Raw genomic sequence first — 19,912 nt, 5'->3', positions numbered from 1 at the left:
AATATGTACTGTACTGTGCAATCTACTAATAAAAGTCTCAATCAATCAATCAAAAAAACTACTTTATATGTAGAAAGGTTTTGTTAAGAAACCATTCTGAGCCTTATCTTATTTAGTTTCATTTTATATACACTACCGCTCAAAAATTTGGGGACACATTGAAATGTCCTTATTTTTGAAGAAAAAGCACTGTACTTTTCAATGAAGATAACTTTAAACTAGTCTTAACTTTAAAGAAATACACTCTATACATTGCTAATGTGGTAAATGACTATTCTAGCTGCAAATGTCTGGTTTTTGGTGCAATATCTACATAGGTGTATAGAGGCCCATTTCCAGCAACTATCACTCCAGTGTTCTAATGGTACGATGTGTTTGCTCATTGGCTCAGAAGGCTAATTGATGATTAGAAAACCCTTGTGCAATCATGTTCACACATCTGAAAACAGTTTAGCTCGTTACAGAAGCTACAAAACTGACCTTCCTTTGAGCAGATTGAGTTTCTGGAGCATCACATTTGTGGGGTCAAGTAAACGCTCAAAATGGCCAGAAAAAGAGAACTTTCATCTGAAACTCGACAGTCTATTCTTGTTCTTAGAAATGAAGGCTATTCCACAAAATTGTTTGGGTGACCCCAAACTTTTGAACGGTAGTGTATGTTGACCACATTAACCCTGGCAATGAACCCTGTGTGTATATGTATGTTATGCCATTGTTTACAAATTTGGTAAATAAATAACCAAAAAATGTATATTTTGTTGTTTTCTTACTATACCGAAAATGAACCGATCCGTGACCTCTAAACCGAGGTACGTACCGAAGCAACATTTTTGTGTACCGTTACACCCCTAGTTGCTTGTATCAGAGATTTTACGTGTAAAATGATTTAATCAGACACTTACACTACCGTTCAAAGGTTTGGGGTCACCCAAACAATTTTGTGGAATAGCCTTCATTTCTAAGAACAAGAATAGACTGTCGAGTTTCAGATGAAAGTTCTCTTTTTCTGGCCATTTTGAGCGTTTAATTGACCCCACAAATGTGATGCTCCAGAAACTCAATCTGCTCAAAGGAAGGTCAGTTTTGTAGCTTCTGTAACGAGCTAAACTGTTTTCAGATGTGTGAACATGATTGCACAAGGGTTTTCTAATCATCAATTAGCCTTCTGAGCCAATGAGCAAACACATTGTACCATTAGAACACTGGAGTGATAGTTGCTGGAAATGGGCCTCTATACACCTATGTAGATATTGCACCAAAAACCAGACATTTGCAGCTAGAATAGTCATTTACCACATTAGCAATGTGTAGAGTGTATTTCTTTAAATTTAAGACTAGTTTAAAGTTATCTTCATTGAAAAGTACAGTGCTTTTCCTTCAAAAATAAGGACATTTCAAAGTGACACCAAACTTTTGAACGGTAGTGTATTTTGCTGATACAAAATAGATATCAATATCGGATTGGCACACCGCTAGAATGTGTAGTTTCTTCTTTTTAACTCAAACAATGATCAAGATCTATTACTTAGTTTGAATATAGTCGGTGACATGTTTATCATGTTTAGCATGAATTTTTAAAACATTTTTCAAAATGCATCCGAAAAGTTGTGTCGTTTTTGCGCAACCATGCAAACACGTGCAAAAAATATTGACGAGTGAAAAATGTTAACCATTTGATGAAATTCTACAAGGTTTGCAGGGGTGGAGTCTAAACAAAACAACATTAGTAAAGCCTCCAAAATCCTAATCAAGTGTTTATTCACATTGTGTTCACTTTCACACGCACACTATAGATGTTGCAGTATTATTACTTGTACACACAATCTCAAATTGTAGTACTGGAGCTCAGCAACAGGACACGTAACTAAAATATTTCATCAGCAGTCAAGATTTTACGGCAGAAATGAGCGTACGAGCGAGACATCGCACATCTTTGGTTTGCTAATCAGTCAATTAACAAATGTGATCGCTCCTCCCGCAAGCTGTTGAACGTAAGTATACCAATATTTTGGCATTGGTACCAAAATGTACCAAATGTTACCCAACAAATCCGTAATTGGCTTAACTTTACCAGAAGATTTTCTGATACATTAAACATATGTTTCTAAATGCAATCGCATAAGAGAGTAAAAATGGCTGCACACTAAGTCTCTTGCCAGGGACAATTTTGCTATTTTGACAATACTTCAATAACTGCAGAGTTGTGCCCGGCTAGTTTGTTAAACTACTGATGGACGCATTACTGCCACCGAGCAAACAACCGGGATGCTTGGTTGTTTTTTAGGACCCACTGCAAGAACACTGATTAAAGGCCTACTGAAAGCCACTACTACCGACCACGCAGTCTGATAGTTTATATATCAATGATGAAATCTTAACATTGCAACACATGCCAATACGGCCGGGTTAGATCAGTAAAGTGCAATTTTAAATTTCCCGCAAAATATCCTGCTGAAAATGTCTCGGTATGATGACGTCACGGATTGTGCGGACATATTGGGACACCATTGTGGCCAGCTATTAAGTCGTCTGTTTTCATCGCAAAATTCCACAGTATTCTGGACATCTGTGTTGGTGAATCTTTTGCAATTTGTTTAATGAACAATGAAGACAGCAAAGAAGAAAGCTGTAGGTGGGATCGGTGTATTAGCGGCTGGCTGCAGCAACACAACCAGGAGGACTTTGACTTGGATAGCAGACACGCTACCGTGAGTACGCAGCTTTGGCTTCCAAACATTTGATCGCTTTCCCGTACGTGCGTGCCGCTATGTGCATGTCACGTACGTAACTTTGGGGAAATATATGTGCTGTATGAACTTTACGGAGGTGAACGGTACTTTGGACTGTGGGATTGAGTGTGTTGTGCGGGTGTTTGAGTTGGATTGGAGGGGTTATATGGACGGGAGGGGGGACGTGTTTGTTATGCTGATTAATTTGTGGCATATTAAATATAAGCCTGGTTGTGTTGTGGCTAATAGAGTAAATATATATCTTGTGTTTATTTACTGTTTTAGTCATTCCCAGCTGAATATCAGGTCCCACCCGCCTCTCAAAGCATCTTCCCTATCTGAATCGCTTCCACTGCCCTCTAATCCAGGGATGTCAAACATGCGGCCCGTGGGCCGGATCAGGCCCTCGAACAGGTTCAATCCGGCCCGCGAGATGAGTCAGTGTAAAATTGAGCTGCATTTTAAAATTAAATAAACTGTTTTTCTAAATGTGTCCACTGGATGTCGCAATAGCAATTCTGTTAGGCAAGCAAATTGTTTATATTGGGGCGAGCAAGTATACCAAGCAAGAGGTACACAGTAGCGGGGCTGGGACTCCTCCCCCCTGACCCAACGTAAAACACACAGGAGTAAAATAAACAATTGGTAACCCCACTTAAAATGCTGCATGAGACACATTGATATGGTTCTGTGAAAATTAGTTTCTTCTGTGAAAATTCAAAGAAAGTGAACAGTGGAAAGACAAATGAGGTAGTTGATACATAGAGGAGTTTTTATTTATGCTTTCTTATGTTTTTTGTTCAATCCTACATGGGCTGTGACTTAAAGTTGAATTGCTTTGTAGATACACTGAGATTAAGTCTAAATTCATTGTGTTCTTCATGGAGTTTTTGAAACTGTACCATTTTTTTCCGCAGATTTTTCAACTAACTTGAATTGTTTTGTCAAGAGGATCATATGTGATATGTCCTTTTTTCAGATTGTGCTTGTTCTATTTTAGGCCAAAGTAAAACCAAGAAAACAATCTGAAGTTGCCGTAGTTGTATTTTAAAGTTATTATGCCATGATTTTACCAGTCCGGCCCACGTAGGAATAGATGGTTCTCCATGCGGCCCCTGAGCTAAAATGAGTTTGACACCCCTGCTCTAATCCTTCACTCTCACTTTCCTCATCCACGAATCTTTCATCCTCGCTCAAATTAATGGGGTAATCGTCGCTTTCTCGGTCCGAATCGCTCTCGCTGCTGATGGCCATGATTGTAAACAATGTGCAGATGTGAGGAGCTCCACAACCTGTGACGTCACGCTACTTCCGGTACAGGCAAGGCTTTTTTTTATCAGCGACCAAAAGTTGCAAACTTTATCGTTGATGTTCTCTACTAAATCCTTTCAGCAAAAATATGGCAATATCGCGAAATGATCAAGTATGACACATAGAATGGACCTGCTATCCCCGTTTAAATAAGTAAATTTCATTTCAGTAGGCCTTTAAAGATCCTCAATTTGACAGTTTTCTGCTGTGCTACAGAATTTATGAACTGAACATGCAGTCTTTCCCAGGGCATATTTGGCTACGGATTCCTGTGCTTTAACGACATTTTCCCATCATAAAGAAGTCTTCAAGCAGCAGTAATACAGTCGTCTGCACTCACTGAGTCAGCGGAAGCCGGCTCACGGGCTGAAGGGGCCGGTTGAGTTTGGGCGAGCAGAGCTGCTGCAGCCGCCCCGGCAGCGGGCCCGTGCGACGGCGTCACCGTGACATTTGCTCTTTCTCGAGCTTTGGCGTCCTCCAGCAGCCTGTGGACGCTCTTGGAGAAGACGGCGCGAGGGTCGGTGGACGGCAGGGCGGGACACACGCAGGTTTCCCTCACCTCCAGAGCCTAGACACGTAGGGAACGTGGGGGTTTTCGGTATAATGGGGAGGGGACACAGTTCAAGGGGTCAGATGGCTAGTTGTCAGCGTATCTTCTGAGAACTTTAGGGAAAAGGCAAGAACCTTATCGATTATAGACTGTATTTAGCGTGAGAACCCTTGTTATCTAACACGGCCTTAATCCTATTGGGTGTGAAAGTGAGCTTGTTACTGGAATCCACTTTTTTTTTATCCTTCATGACGACATCACTGGTGGTTATTTCACTGCAAAAAGCCAGTGTTCAAAAACAAGAAGAAAAAAAAATACAAAAATTAAGGGTATTTTATTTGAACTAAGCAAAATTATCTGCCAATAGAACAAGAAAATTGGGCTTGTCAAGACTTTCCAAAACAAGTCAAATTAGCTATCCTCAATGGACCCAAAAATACCTTAAAATAAGTATATTCTCACAAATAAGTGCACTTTTCTTAAAAGAAAAAAAAAAGAGACCTTTTTTTGCTCAATATGTTGTAAAATATTCTTAAATGAAATGCTAGTGCCATTATCTTGACATAATGATATGCATTACATTACTTGAAACCAGCAAACTTATACTAAAAACCAATTTATTGTTCTTAATGGAAAGGCAACAAGGCAACTGCTCGTTACTCTCGGGGTCTACTCGCCGCTCAGGCAAATCATATTGTCTAAAAATGCATTTTTCCATCGACAACATGACATCATCTGCGCCAAGTGCGTGCTCTTGCAGTCAATTAGTGCGCATATATACACAGCCCAAAAATTGTTTAAATTGTAACTTTGAAGAATTTATCTGAATGTGCATGAACTATCTCTGTTCAAAATTTTTGAAATGTTAAATGTTTAAATATTAACTGTCAGTTTACTGTACTGTGCCAACTGTTCTACTATATGAGTACATATTTTCTATTGTTTCATTGAAAATAAAACAGCAAAGTCCATTTGGCTGTCATCTGTTTTAATTATGAGACACAATTGTGTCAAAATCATGATTTTTTTTTTCATGCTTGAAGTAAGAAATTATTACTTTAAAAAAAGTAGTTTTATACTTGTGAGTGTTGATGACACAGCTTTGCAACAGCTGATATTCTAGTTTCAAGCATGTTTTACTCAATGTAAGTCATCAAAACTCAGCAACAAGCTGTAATATCTTACTGAGATCATTTAGGACCAAAACAAGTAAAACACTCTAACATAAAATCTGCTTAGTGAGAAGAATTATCTTATCAGACAGAAAATAAGCAAATACCACCCTTATTTGAGATATTTAATCTTACTTAGATTTCAGTTTTTGCAGTGGTTTGACATCTTGTACTCATCCACCTTCCTTCCGTTGGCTTGAGGATGCCCAATTAGGGTTCATCACCTTGTCATCTCGCAGGTGGGTTTGGACTGTTGGAAAATGTTGGGCTTTGTTTTCACTCATTGAACCACAGCTCTCCCCGGTGCAGGCAGCACTCATGCAGCCGCAGACCATCATGACTCTATCACCACCATTGTGACTGAAGTTAAGACAGTTATCCTGCCAGCTATTTAGACAATGAGTGTCAGCCCATCGTAGATACACACAAATATGCCAACTGTTCTCGTGTTATGTGAGCATACTCGCGTTTTATGCTAACATTTTAGCTAATTTTGTATGTTGTGGAGGGGGGCGTGGCCTGCGGGCCTGCAGCGAAGCGGGGTGTGCCAGGACCGGCCTCGAAGTCAGCGACAGGTGCGTAGATGGCCCTCCACAATTTGGAGGTTGGCCTCCAGGGGGTTCTTCAGACCACCAAGCACCGACATGAGAGCCCGTTTCAGGGTTACAATAAAGTTTTATTTTGACGTAATGTCCCAGGTTGCTTTCCAGCAATTGTCTTTTAGTCTCTTTCAGTCTTGCTCTCGCTCTCACGCCAGCTCCCCTCCAGCTCCAACTACCTCTCCTTCCCAGGCTGCTGCTTAAACAGAGCGACAGGTGATTATATAATAAGGCCCACCTGGGCCATCTATGCACCTGTCGCTGACTTCGAGGCCGGTCCTGGCACACCCCGCTTAGCGGCAGGCCCGCAGGCCACGCCCCCCTCCACATATGTTAACCTAAAAATCCTGGAATTTGGTAATTGCCGACATTTTGCAAGTGATTCTAACTGTTCCCATTTTGCATGCTAACGTTAGTATGCCAATGTTTTATGCTATCCCTTTTAACTAATGTTATACTTTTAAACCTAACAATCATGGATTTTGATATAGGGTGCAAACTTGTAAGTATGCTAACTATTCCCATGCTAACATTTCAAGCGAGCATTAAAGGTGCTGTTTGCAACATTTACATAAATGCGCAGAGGGTGCTAACTTTCCAAAGTATTTTAATTAAAGATACAGTCAAGACTAGAGATGTCCGATAATATCGGACTGCCGATATTATCGGCCGATAAATGCTTTAAAATGTAATATCGGAAATTAGTGGTATCGGTTTCAAAATGATCGGTATCGGTTTCAAAAAGTAAAATTTGTGACTTTTTAAAACCCCGCTGTGTACACGGACGTAGGGAGAAGTACAGAGCGCCAATAAACCTTAAAAGGCACTGCCTTTGCGTGCCGGCCCAGTCACATAATATCTACGGCTTTTCACACACACACAAGTTAATGCACAGCATACTTGGTCAACAGCCATACTGGTCACACTGAGGGTGACCGTACAAACAACTTTAACACTGTTACAAATATGAGCCACACTGTGAACCCACACCAAACAAGAATGACAAACATTTCGGGAGAACATCCGCACCGTAACACAACATAAACACAACAGAACAAATACCCAGAACCCCTTGCAGCACTAACTCTTCCGGGACGCTACAATATACACCCCCCGCTACCCTCTACCTCCTCATGCTCTCTCAGGGAGAGCATGTCCCAAAATCCAAGCTGCTGTTTTGAGGCATGTTAAAAAAAAATAATGCACTTTGTGACTTCAATAATAAATATGGCAGTGCCATGTTGGCATTTTTTTCCATAACTTGAGTTGATTTATTTTGGAAAACCTTGTTACATTGTTTAATGCATCCAGCGGGGCATCACAACAAAATTAGGCATAATAATGTGTTCATTCCACGACTGTATATATCGGTACCGGTTGATATCGGAATCGGTAACTAAGAGTTGGACAATATCGGATATCGGCAAAAAAGCCATTATCGGACATCTCTAGTCAAGACTAAGGCTGGGTCATACAGTATAATCCATTTAAGCCTCTAAGTTCACCGAGGGAGGCACTTGGGTAGTTTGATGTTCAAGCACTACAACCGGCATGGACACACACTAGTAAATTGTACACAGGCTTCACCCTGACTACAACAATGGGCGCCAGACTGGAGTCAGCCTGATTGGCAACGCACGCACATAAATAAACACACAACTAGACTTCAACTGAGGCACCCGCCGGACAATTCTAGTTGTTCAGCCATCTGTGCTTGGAGAGCCAAATCAAGGTTAAGGCCTGTCTCACACAAACACACACACACACACACACACACACACACACACACACACACACACACACACACACACACACACACACACAGAGGCACACAATGAGAAATAATGACGATGAATGCCGCAGCTTCCTTCTAGCCCGGAGATGCGTCTGATTTTGTTCGCTCCAAGCCTGCACGTTGTTAAAAATCATTTCTCCAGATGCTTCATTAGCAGCATGGAAACTTAGAAAAAGAGAGCGTCCTCGGGTCTTTGTTGTTTTTATCTTTCGACTGTGTAAGCCACCTCTTTTTGCCATTTAGGTAAAAAAAAAAAAAAAAAACTTCATATTTGTGCATGTGTACGTACTTGGGGCACAAGGAGGTCCAGTTGCGCCACTCGGTTCCTGTGAGACGGATGTGTGGACAGCCACTCGGGCAGGCTGGGTTCTCCGCTCAGCTGGTCCCGGATCTCCATCTGCTGCCAGAAGACGGGGCCCGCACGCACATCTGCACACGCCTGTAGAGGATGTGCACGCACCCACACACAATCATATGTCGTTTCCTTTTCTACTTTGTATTGCTTGATTTCAGTATTTGTTTCCTTTGACAATTGTGTCCCCCAGTGGCATATACTGGCATTGCAGGGTGTAAATGTGAGTACTGTATCAGCATTGTTTTGCTTTTTTTTTTTACAAATATTATTCAGTCAAATAAATCTACATTTCAAGCATTGGTTAATCCATCTGTCAATCCATTTTCTACCGCTTGTCCCTTTCGGGGTTAATATTCCACTAAATATATTTTTGTTTTGAATACATTTGGGTGAAATCGCATAAATACAACCAATGATAATTAACAGGAACTTGGGTTGGGGTGTCAAAAAAAAAAATCAATTTTCAATTTGCGATTGTTATTACCGGTAGTAACGATTTGTAATCGTCCTGTCCAGCCAGCAGATGCCCATATGTGCTGTACTGATTTACTTTAGAAAGTGTTGGTTACTCGTGTTGCCTTATTTTTATTTCATTAAATGTTTGGGTAGCATTTTGTTAAATAACACCAGTTTTCTTTTAAGTTATATAAAAATGTTTTAGAGCTGTTTATATCTTGTATAGAGGAATGTAGTTACTCATAGAACTGGCACCCAATGTCAATATCGGGTTGAATCGAGAATTGATTCTGCATCGAATCATTACCTCCAAAAATCAAATCGATACATACATACATATATATACATACACTACCGTTCAAAAGTTTGGGGTCACATTGAAATGTCCTTATTTTTGAAGGAAAAGCACTGTACTTTTCAATGAAGATAACTTTAAACTAGTCTTAACTTTAAAGAAATACACTCTATACATTGCTAATGTGGTAAATGACTATTCTGGCTGCAAATGTCTGGTTTTTGGTGCAATATCTACATAGGTGTATAGAGGCCCATTTCCAGCAACTATCACTCCAGTGTTGTAATGGTACAATGTGTTTGCTCATTGGCTCAGAAGGCTAATTGGTGATTAGAAAACCCTTGTGCAATCATGTTCACACTTCTGAAAACAGTTTAGCTCGTTACAGAAGCTACAAAACTGACCTTCCTTTGAGCAGATTGAGTTTCTGGAGCATCACATTTGTGGGGTCAATTAAACGCTCAAAATGGCCAGAAAAAGGGAACTTTCATCTGAAACTCGACAGTCTATTCTTGTTCTTAGAAATGAAGGCTATTCCACAAAATTGTTTGGGTGACCCCAAACTTTTGAACGGTAGTGTACATATTAGAGATGCGCGGTTTGCGGACACAACCGCGGACTCCGCGGATAATCCGCGGGTCGGGCGGATGCATGACGAAAAAAATAGATTTGAAATAGATGGGTGGCGGTTGAACCAATTCAGAAAAAAAAATACATAGTTCAATCAATCAATCAATTGTCTCCCCTAGAGGGGGGGGGGGGTTACCCACATATGCGGTCCTCTCCAAGGTTTCTCATAGTCATTCACCGACGTCCCACTGGGGTGAGTTTTTCCTTGCCCGTATGTGGGCTCTGTACCGAGGATGTCGTTGTGGCTTGTACAGCCCTTTGAGACACTTGTGATTTAGGGCTATATAAATAAACATTGATTGATTGATTGATTGATTGATTGATTGACATAGTTAAATGTTGTTACCCACATACGAAAAACGAGCAGCACTCTTTGAAACAGGCAATTATTCATCAGACACTGCTGCAGCTGTCACGCCAAATTTCTTCCCCCCCCCCTCCCCATTTACTTCCGGGGCTGCGTCCAATAAAGTCACAAAGTTGCCGGGGGTCCTTAACCCGCACGCGACTGTCCTGTTTCGCGCCTGTACAAAAAAAAACTAATCGATTTCTTCAGATTCCAGTAGCTGTCAAAGACGAAGTATCCTTCCAGCGACGGGCAGTCAAAGCCGAAGTGCTATCGATCGCTGTCAATGACCATGGAAGTAAATGGGGGCGGGGGGAAGGTTTTTGTAGGGGGAAGAAATTTGGCGTGACACAGCACACCACAACACAACAGCAGAAGAAGAAAAAAATAAAAAGATTGCAACGCCGGCTGCAAACGTGGTACGCGACAAACTGAAAAAGGGAATACTAAAGACCAGGGAAAAAAGATAACAATAATAGTCAACACTTTCTTAATGGAAATGACAATAATATTATAATAATGATAAATAATATTATCACGCATTAATATCTCTTAGCCTCTAATGCGTGGTCAAGAGATATTAATGCGTGGCACGCATTGAATGTCTCTGCTGCATTGGATCAGTCTCCTTTCTTTAACAGGAATGCCTTGCATCGTCTATATTAGATATATAACAACGGGTGGGTGGCGGGCGGTTGTGGTTTTGATCAAATGTTAGTTCGGGTGGATGGCGGGTGGATGACGACTTTTGTGATGCGGTTGCGGATGAAATAATTGCCTATCCGCGCATCTCTAATACATACATACTGTATGCACATATATATGCACAATACACACATATACCTACCTACATACATAACATTTATATATGTCAAATCTCATTAGTTTGTTGTACTTATGAACACATTTTGTTGACCTGTTTAAGGAGGAAATTAAACATCTGGATTAAACGTTTTGCTTTTAACATCCTCACTTGTTACCTGACAAATATTCTAGCCTTGGTAGAGGTTTGAGTGCTCTTGTTTACATGTCATCACTAAGGAGCATTTTAACAACTTATATGATTCATGACTCAAATTAGAGGAAAAAGTCTGGCTTGCATTGCAGCCATAAAACATGCACATTCTCCTTTAAAGTGTTTTAAAAGTGAGATGAGGACAATCGTTTACCTTGGCTGCCAACTGCAGACCCACTTGATCCGCCTCCGCCTCAAGCTTCCTGCTGTAGGGACGGTTGAACATCAACTGCAGGGGGCACCACACAGAGTGTCAGTTAGTGTGATACATAATCAAGTGTCTAGTAGGGGTGTCCCGAGCCGACGTTGGTATCAGATATCAGTTCTATATCAGCAAAAAAAAAGCATATTATTACATCGGCTTGCATGCAAAATCTCCGATACATTCAGCGACATCTAAATGTCCCCCAATAAGCACACAAAGTTGGTCTTCTAATTTAGTCAAGACATTTACGCTACTACAAGCTAGCAGCTACCCAACAGCTAAGTAAACGATAGCACACAAGCTAGACATACATAATAGGTGTCTTTACTGAACAATATTACAGTCTAAAACAGTGATTTTCAACCACTGTGCCGTGGCACACGAGTGTGCCGTGAGATATTGTCTGGTGTGCCGTGGGAAATTATGCAACTTCACCTAATTGGCCCAAAAAATGTTTTTTTGCAAATCAATAATCATAATAATGTGCCGTTGTCTAGTGCCTGTGCTGTGTAGAGCTTGGCAGGCTAATCTTGTAAAACTCCATATCAGTAGGTGGCAGCAGGTAGTTCATTGCTTTGTAGAAGTCGGAGCGCGTCGAGGATGGTTTGTTGTGATCCCAATATGCAGAGCACAGCGGGAGACAGCGTGCAGGTAAAAAGGTAAGTAACGCTTAAACCAAAAATTAACAAAAGACAAGTCCCGCTATGAAAAGGCACTGAAGCATAGGGATGGCTATGTAAAACTCAACTGGCTACAAAGTCAACAAAAACAGAATGCTGGACGACAGCAAAAACTTACAGCGTGTGGAGCAAAGACGGCGTCCACAAAGCACATCCCATACATGACATGACAATCAACAATGTCCCCACAAAGAAGGATAGCGTACGCACAACTTAAATAGTCTTGATTGCGAAAACAAAGCAGGTGCGGGCAATAGCGCTCAAAGGAAGGCGTGAAGCTGCTACAGGAGAACACCAACCAAACAGGAAGGGTCACCAAAGTAACAGCGCAAGACAGGAACTAAAGCACTACACACAGGAAACAACAACAAACTCAAAATAAGGCACGACAACCTGGTGGAGTTTCATTTTTTAACCTTTTCTGCTGGTGGTGTGCCTCCGTATTTTTTTTAATGAAAAAAATGTGCCTTGGCTCAAAAAAGGTTGAAAAACACTGGTCTAAAACACTACATCTTTAAATATCAACAAGCATCAAATAATTATAGTGGCTCATTACTTACACACAGAAGCGTATTAGAAAGTATCAAGTAATAAATGTGCCCGCACCATTTAACATACTTCATTATGAGTTTAACTTAATATTTTGGTCAATAGGTGTTGTAAGAAAGACAATTACCAGTCTCTTCTTCAACTAAATTAATGACAGCATTAATCTATTCCAGACGGTTAATATTACATTTTTCATACCTCCATTGTTCTGTTGGGAGTAATTTTACTTGATCAAACCTTTTCTAACATTCCACACTAAAAAAGAATAAAGGTATGTACCGTAATCCGTGCCAATACTCAAAATAGGTATTGTATCAAAAGGGAAAAAGTTGTCTCGATGGACCCCTAATATCTTATTAATTAGGGGCCGAGTCCCTTTGGGACAGAGGACCCTATTGTATTTCTAGCGCTTTATTATTATACCGCCGCCTCTTTGAGCTGTAATTTGACCTCCTTAACATGCTTCAAAACTCACCAAATTGGACACACACATCAGGACTGGCGAAAATTGCGATCTAATCAAAAAAAACAAACCCCAAAACTCAAAATTGCGCTCTAACGCCCCCTAGGAAGAAAACACAGACAAAACTGCCTGTAACTCCCAGTAGGAATGTCATAGAGACATGAAACAAAAACCTCTATGTAGGTCTCACTTTGACCTATATTTCAAACACTGACAACCCCCAGCAAAAATCAACAGGAAGTTTGCAATTCCCCCTTCAAAACAAAAGTTGTGTAAAAACAGTCACTTTTTTTCAAACATTATCTCCTCTGAGCGCGTTTGTCGTGCCGGCTTCAAATTAGCACAGGAGAGAGATTGAACCCTTCTGATTAAAAGTTGATGAAATAGTTTTAATTACTGCTCCGGTTTGGATTTTATGAGCCCTCAAAGTCGGTCCCGTCCATCGCTGCTTGCAGCTTTAATTACATTTATTTTTACAAGAAAGGACCCCACTTTGTATGTGGGCAGTATACAGGGGTTAGCTTCCTTCCTTTTTACACTTATGTCAGTTAAATAAAGTTAAAAAGTCACTTAAAACATTGCCTGGACAGTTAATAAAGGTGAATTTGACCCTGGAACAGACTAACATGATGTCATGTGGGGGGAAAAAATGCACGTTTCTATTGGCTCTTAGAAGTTTCACTGTGTATATAAATATTAATATACCATATGCGAGTCACCTGTGTGAGTTTGTCCTGCGCCCACTGACCCAGCAGCGCCAGGCTGTCCCGAGGACACACGGCCCAGATGGCGGTCAGCAGGATCACAGATAGGAGGTCCACCACATGAGACAGGCTGGCCTGTTCTGCCTGGATAGGACGACAAGGTGGGGCGGAGGTCAGGAGGAGGGAACAACTCAGGTGAGCAGCAGCATATTGATTGTCATCTCATTTTAGAGAAACTGTAACAGGATGTCAGGCAAGCACCCAAAACTCACAACTTCATTCCAGACTTTTTATCAGAGCAACAAAAATGGACTTTAAACGACTCGGTAAACGCTCATGTGCGTCATCACTGAGCCAGATGAGATGAGAGGGGATGATGATGATGATGATGCAGCACCAACACTGAAACACCTCATCCATTGCATGTAGACAACAATGGAATGAAAACACCTTTTGTGCACAAACAGTCATATTATTCTGTTTTATCACCTTTTATTTTATTCTCATTTTATCTTACTGACCAGAAACTTTTGTTTTCAAACCTACTATAACAAAGCAATTCAAAGGGAACTGAACTTTTGGGGAATTTTGCCTATCATTCACAATCCCTATCTAAGACAAAAACACAAGGTTTTCTTTTTTTGATGTATTCTAAATCTTAAATTAACATTCGCAAAAAACAGCTAACAATGCATTTAGTGGGAGCTCATCTATTCCGTCCACAAGCCCTCTACATAACCATCCATTTTACCGCCAACAATACTCCATTTACAGTTGTGGTCAAAAGTTGACATACACTTGTAAAGAACATAATGTCATGGCTGTCTTGAGTTTCCAATAATTTATACAACTCTTGTTTTTTGTGATAGAGTGATTGGAGCACATACTTGTTGGTCACAAAAAACATTCATGAAGTTTGGTTCTTTTATGAATTTATTATGGGTCTACTGAAAATGTAAGCAAATCTGCTGGGTCAAAAGTATACATACAGCAATGTTAATATTTGCTTACATGTCCCTTGGCAAGTTTCACTGCAATAAGGCGCTTTTGGTAGCCATCCACAAGCTTCTGCTTGAATTTTTGATCACTCCTCTTGACAAAATTGGTGCAGTTCAGCTAAATTTGTTGGTTTTCTGACATGGACTTGTTTCTTCAGCATTGTCCACACATTTAAGTCAGGACTCTGGGAAGGTCATTATAAAACCTTAATTCTAGCCTGATTTAGCCATTCCTTTTTGGCCACAATACCCAGCAATATGTTTGGAGGAGAAAAGCTGAGGCCTTTATTCCCAGGAACACCAATTCCTACCGTCAAGCATGGTGGTGGTAGTATTATGCTCTGGGCCTGTTTTGCTGCCAATGGAACTGGTGCTTTACAGAGAGTAAATGGGACAATGAAAAAGGAGGATTACCTCCAAATTCTCCAGGACAACCTAAAATCATCAGCCCGGAGGTTGGGTCTTGGGCACAGTTGGATGTTCCAACAGGACAATGACCCCAAACACACGTCAAAAGTGGTAAAGGAATGGCTAAATCAGGCTAGAATGAAGGTTTTAGAATGGCCTTCCCAAAGTCCTGACTGTGGACAATGCTGAAGAAACAAGTCCATGTCAGAAAACCATATTAACACATATTAAAAAATACATATTCTACTATATGTATTAATTTGCCAAAAGAAAATACACATCCAAGTATGAATAAAGGCAGCTATTTATTATTTTGACAGTGCTAGCTACAAAGGTTTGTTTTTACCATTATTTAACCAGAAAACAATTAAAAGTTCTCAAAAAGAGTGTACTGAATCTCCAGATAGTGACAGAGGATAGTTGTTGTTTTTTGTTCAGTTAAGAAAATAATGAATAACCTTAGTTTATGAATTAACTTTTTTTAAAGAAAAATAATATTTATTTATTTCATTTTACTATTAGATTATTTTTTTGAACCTGCAGCAAAGAACGTCCTCTCTGGGGGCGGTATAGCTCGGTTGGTAGAGTGGCCGTGCCAGCAACTTTAGGGTTCCAGGTTCGAACCCCGCTTCTGCCAAACTAGTCACTGCCGTTGTGTCCTTGGGCAAGACACTTTACCCAACTGCTCCCAGTGCCACCCACACTGGTTTAAATGTAACTTAGATATTGGGTTTCACTATGTAAAAGCGCTATACAAATATCATTCACTTCACTTCACTCTCATAACAGGAAGCTCCTTTAAAGGCACAGGAACGACATCAAATGCATATAAAGAGCTCTCACTATTTTGCAGTGCATTTGTATGCCACATTGTGAACCCCTGTTTCTGGATCTCATCAGACTGTGCAGGTGTACCAAAGTTTTGGACTTACAGCATGTCCCAGTAAGGCGTGAGCCATCTCGTGTCCTAAGACGATGGTGAGCTGGTGAACATCTGCCACAGCTTCGAGCATTCCGGTGAACATGAACACTTTTCCATTCTACAAACACGAAACAGAAACAGAAAGTCAAATTATTTTAGTTTCATTAGAGTGATTTTTTTAAAGTATCTTCAATGACCGGAAGGACGAAGGCATTGATGTTGGGACTTTGCACCACGTGGACGCTCCAGGTGACGTCTGACATTTCCGCCAGATCGCTGTTCCGCTGAGCCAGGTGCTGGACCACCTGCTGCACGACCTGGTGACGGGCGTCGCTCTCAGGAAGCATGAGCTCAGCAAACTCCTCCATGTACTGTGCAAGAAACAACATGTTAATGTAGCATATTCTAATAATTACACCCATCATATCCCTCACTGCTGTGGAGGTGATGGCCGCCAACTCCATGTAGTTCTCCCTGGTGAACACAAGGAGGCGAGTGCGTCCCGTCACCGGCGACTCGTCCAGGTGGGTCAGGAGGAGGAGGGCCACAATCGCCGCCGCTACGCCCGCTGCCGCCGACAGCCGCCATCGCCGCTGCCAAGCCCACTGGCGGAAAAGATTGCGGCGGTTGTCAGGGAGCGCCACCCACCACTTCCTTAAACTTCTGCAACACAGATACCAAAAATAATAGGAAAAACTATTTTAAATATGCTAGTACCTAGCATGCTAGTAACCTGCCTGGATACATTATTGCTAGAGATGTCCGATAATGGCTTTTTTGCCGATATCCGATATTGTCCAACTCTTAATTACCGATTCCGATATCAACCGATACCGATATATACAGTCGTGGAATTAACACATTATTATGCCTAATTTTGTTGTGATGCCCCGCTGGATGCATTAAACAATGTAACAAGGTTTTCCAAAATAAATCAACTCAAGTTATGTAAAAAAAAATGCCAACATGGCACTGCCATATTTATTATTGAAGTCACAAAGTGCATTATTTTTTTTAACATGCCTCAAAACAGCAGCTTGGAATTTGGGACATGCTTTCCCTGGGAGAGCATGAGGAGGTTGAGGTGGGCGGGGTTTTGGGTTTGGGGTTAGCAGGGGGTGTATATTGTAGCGTCCCGGAAGAGTTAGTGCTGCAAGGGGTTCTGGGTATTTGTTCTATTGTGTTTATGTTGTGTTACGGTGCGGATGTCCTCCCGAAATGTGTTTGTCATTCTTGTTTGGTGTGGGTTCACAGTGTGGCGCATATTTGTAACAGTGTTAAAGTTGTTTACACGTCCACCCTCAGTGTGACCTGTATGGCTGTTGATCAAGTATGCCTTGCATTCACTTATGTGTGTAAAAGCTACATATGTTATGTGACTGGGCCGGCACGCTGTTTGTATGGAGGAAAAGCGGACGTGACGACAGGTTGTAGAGGACGCTAAAGGCAGTGCCTTTAAGGCACGCCCCCAATATTGTTGTCCGGGTGGAAATCGGGAGAAATTCGGGAGAATGGTTGCCCCGGGATATTTTCGGGAGGGGCACTGAAATTCGGGAGTCTCCCGGGGAAATCTGGAGGGTTGGCAAGTATGCCCTACGTCTGCGTTTTACCGGATATGTACCGCTCCGTACAGCGGCGTTTTAAAAAGGCATTCATTTTACTTTTTGAAACTGATACCGATAATTTCCGATATTACATTTTAAAGCATTTATCGGCTGATATTATCGGACATCTCTATTATACACTGTATGCGAATAAATAATCAAGTAAGTGGGGAAAAAAATATATATATATATTAGGGCTGCGAATCTTTGGGTGTCCCAAGATTCGATTCAATATCGATTCTTGGGGTCACGATTCGATTCAAAATCGATTTTTTTTTTTTTAGATTAAACGCGATTCTCGATTCAAAAACGATATTTTCCCGATTCAAAAGGATTCTCTATTCATTCAATACATAGGATTTCAGCAGGATCTACCCCAGTCTGCTGACATGCAAGCAGAGTAGTAGATTTTTGTAAAAAGCTTTTATAATTGTAAAGGACAATGTTTTATCAACTGATTGCAATAATGTACATTTGTTTTAACTATTAAATGAACCAAAAATATTACTTATTTTATCCTTGTGAAAATATTGGACACAGTGTGTTGTCAAGCTTGAGATGCGATGCAAGTGTAAGCCACTGTGACATTATTGTTCTTTTTTTTTTTAATTTTTACAAATGTCTAATGATAATGTCAATGAGGGATTTTTAATCACTGCTATGTTGAAATTGTAACTAATATTGATACTGTTGTTGATAATATTCATTTTTGTTTCACTACTCTTGGTTTGTTCTGTGTCGTGTTTGTGTCTCCTCTCTGTTTATTGCAGTTCTGTGTTGCTGGGTCGGGTTTGGTTTTGGAATTGGATTGCATTGTTATGGTATTGCTGTGTATTGTTTTGTTGGATTGATTAATTTAAAAAAATAAAATAAAAAATAAATTAAAAAAATAAAAATCTATTTTTTTTAAAAAAATAGAATCGATTCTGAATCGCACAACATGAGAATCGAGATTTTTCCCCACACCCCTAATATATATATATATATATACATTGGACGTCCAATGTATAAAAATAACAAATTACAGTATGATGAGGAATTAAATACAGATTTACAAGTGATAATGTACTTTAACATGAGGTTTTTGAAAATGCAAAACAAATACTACCTGCCCAGTATCATGGCCATGAGCTTCTGTACAGGTTTGAGCACCATCCATAGAAGTGGGGTAGGCAATGCCCCTAAGGGCGGTGAGGTATGGACCTGGCTCCTCCATGGAGGTCTATGCAACAGGTACCGGGGTTCGAACTGGAACGTGCCCGCGGTGGTTTGTGGAGCGAGAGTAGTTCCGGGGTGAAGCCGGTGAAGAGCTCGTCGACAGCGGACGTGACCGGACACAACGTGCGCCCTCCGCCCAGCTGGTGAGAACCATAGTAGTGTCAGACGTGCCGGAGGGAAACACGACGGCAGCCCCTTGAAAAGATGAAACATCACGGAATAACTTTGTGGAAGTTTCTGCAATGTTTCTCCTATTCTTGTTAGCTGAGCGCCATCATTTCATGACGTCATATATATGCTAAAGCTACTTAGCCTACTTCCGGCTGTCAATGACACGCGAGCGCCATGTAACCTCCATGTACATTTATCCAAGTGTCGCTACACAAACACGTTAAACATGTTACATTATTCACCCAGAAATACTCTTATTATAAAAGTAATATTAGTAATGTGCGACTAGAAATGTCACCACATTGACCACCACCTAACTTTGCTGTTCTACAGGGTTGTTCCGGCATGCAAAATAAGTACCCCAAGAAACAACACATGAGGAATAAAGGTTCCGCATAGCGCACTGCTTCATATCGGTGACTAATACTTGATACGTTTCATTTAAAATCACTACAAAATAAATAAATCACAGTTATGGTTTACGTTTATTTCGAACATGCATACAGTTACGATATGATATCAATTTCTACTTTTTCTACTTCATGGCAATTGCTAACACGTGTGTTCACTTCCTGACACACTTTCAATCAATGAATAATTCATTAAAACAGTTATCATAAATTAAGTAAGTTGTGATTCACATAAGATTATCCAATTTTCAATAAGGTTCAAAATGTTTAGACATTACACAAACTTTATTGATCCACAAGGGAAATTGTTCCACCCAGTAGCTCAGT

The 19,912-nt window shown here is 40.7% G+C and overlaps 1 protein-coding gene across 4 annotated transcripts in view; it reads right to left on the bottom strand.

Annotated features, from left to right (window-relative positions):
* oma1 (OMA1 zinc metallopeptidase) overlaps window positions 1-19,551 on the bottom strand; it is a 58,518-nt gene extending 38,967 nt beyond the window's left edge. The window contains exons 1-8 of one of the 4 annotated variants that reach the window (XM_062038863.1): window positions 18,895-19,549; window positions 16,617-16,845; window positions 16,380-16,553; window positions 16,193-16,300; window positions 13,870-13,998; window positions 11,408-11,482; window positions 8,446-8,595; window positions 1,710-4,608 (exon numbers count right to left, since the gene is read on the bottom strand). In XM_062038863.1, coding sequence (XP_061894847.1) covers window positions 4,348-4,608; window positions 8,446-8,595; window positions 11,408-11,482; window positions 13,870-13,998; window positions 16,193-16,300; window positions 16,380-16,553; window positions 16,617-16,845; window positions 18,895-19,217 — 1,449 coding nt within the window. In that variant the 5' untranslated portion in view covers window positions 19,218-19,549 and the 3' untranslated portion in view covers window positions 1,710-4,347. Of the gene's footprint in view, window positions 1-1,709; window positions 4,609-5,180; window positions 6,013-6,455; window positions 6,558-8,445; window positions 8,596-11,407; window positions 11,483-13,869; window positions 13,999-16,192; window positions 16,301-16,379; window positions 16,554-16,616; window positions 16,846-18,894 lie in introns of those variants that run through there. The other 3 variants (XM_062038865.1, XM_062038866.1, XM_062038864.1) reach the window with 3 other exon arrangements.
* Window positions 19,552-19,912: the final 361 nt, after the last annotated feature.

This window comes from Entelurus aequoreus, linkage group LG27, assembly GCF_033978785.1.
Source record: "Entelurus aequoreus isolate RoL-2023_Sb linkage group LG27, RoL_Eaeq_v1.1, whole genome shotgun sequence".
NCBI classification, from domain to species: Eukaryota; Metazoa; Chordata; class Actinopteri; order Syngnathiformes; family Syngnathidae; genus Entelurus; species Entelurus aequoreus.
The sequence above is the reverse complement of the archived record's forward strand: the minus strand, read 5'-3'. Positions and strand labels throughout refer to the sequence as shown.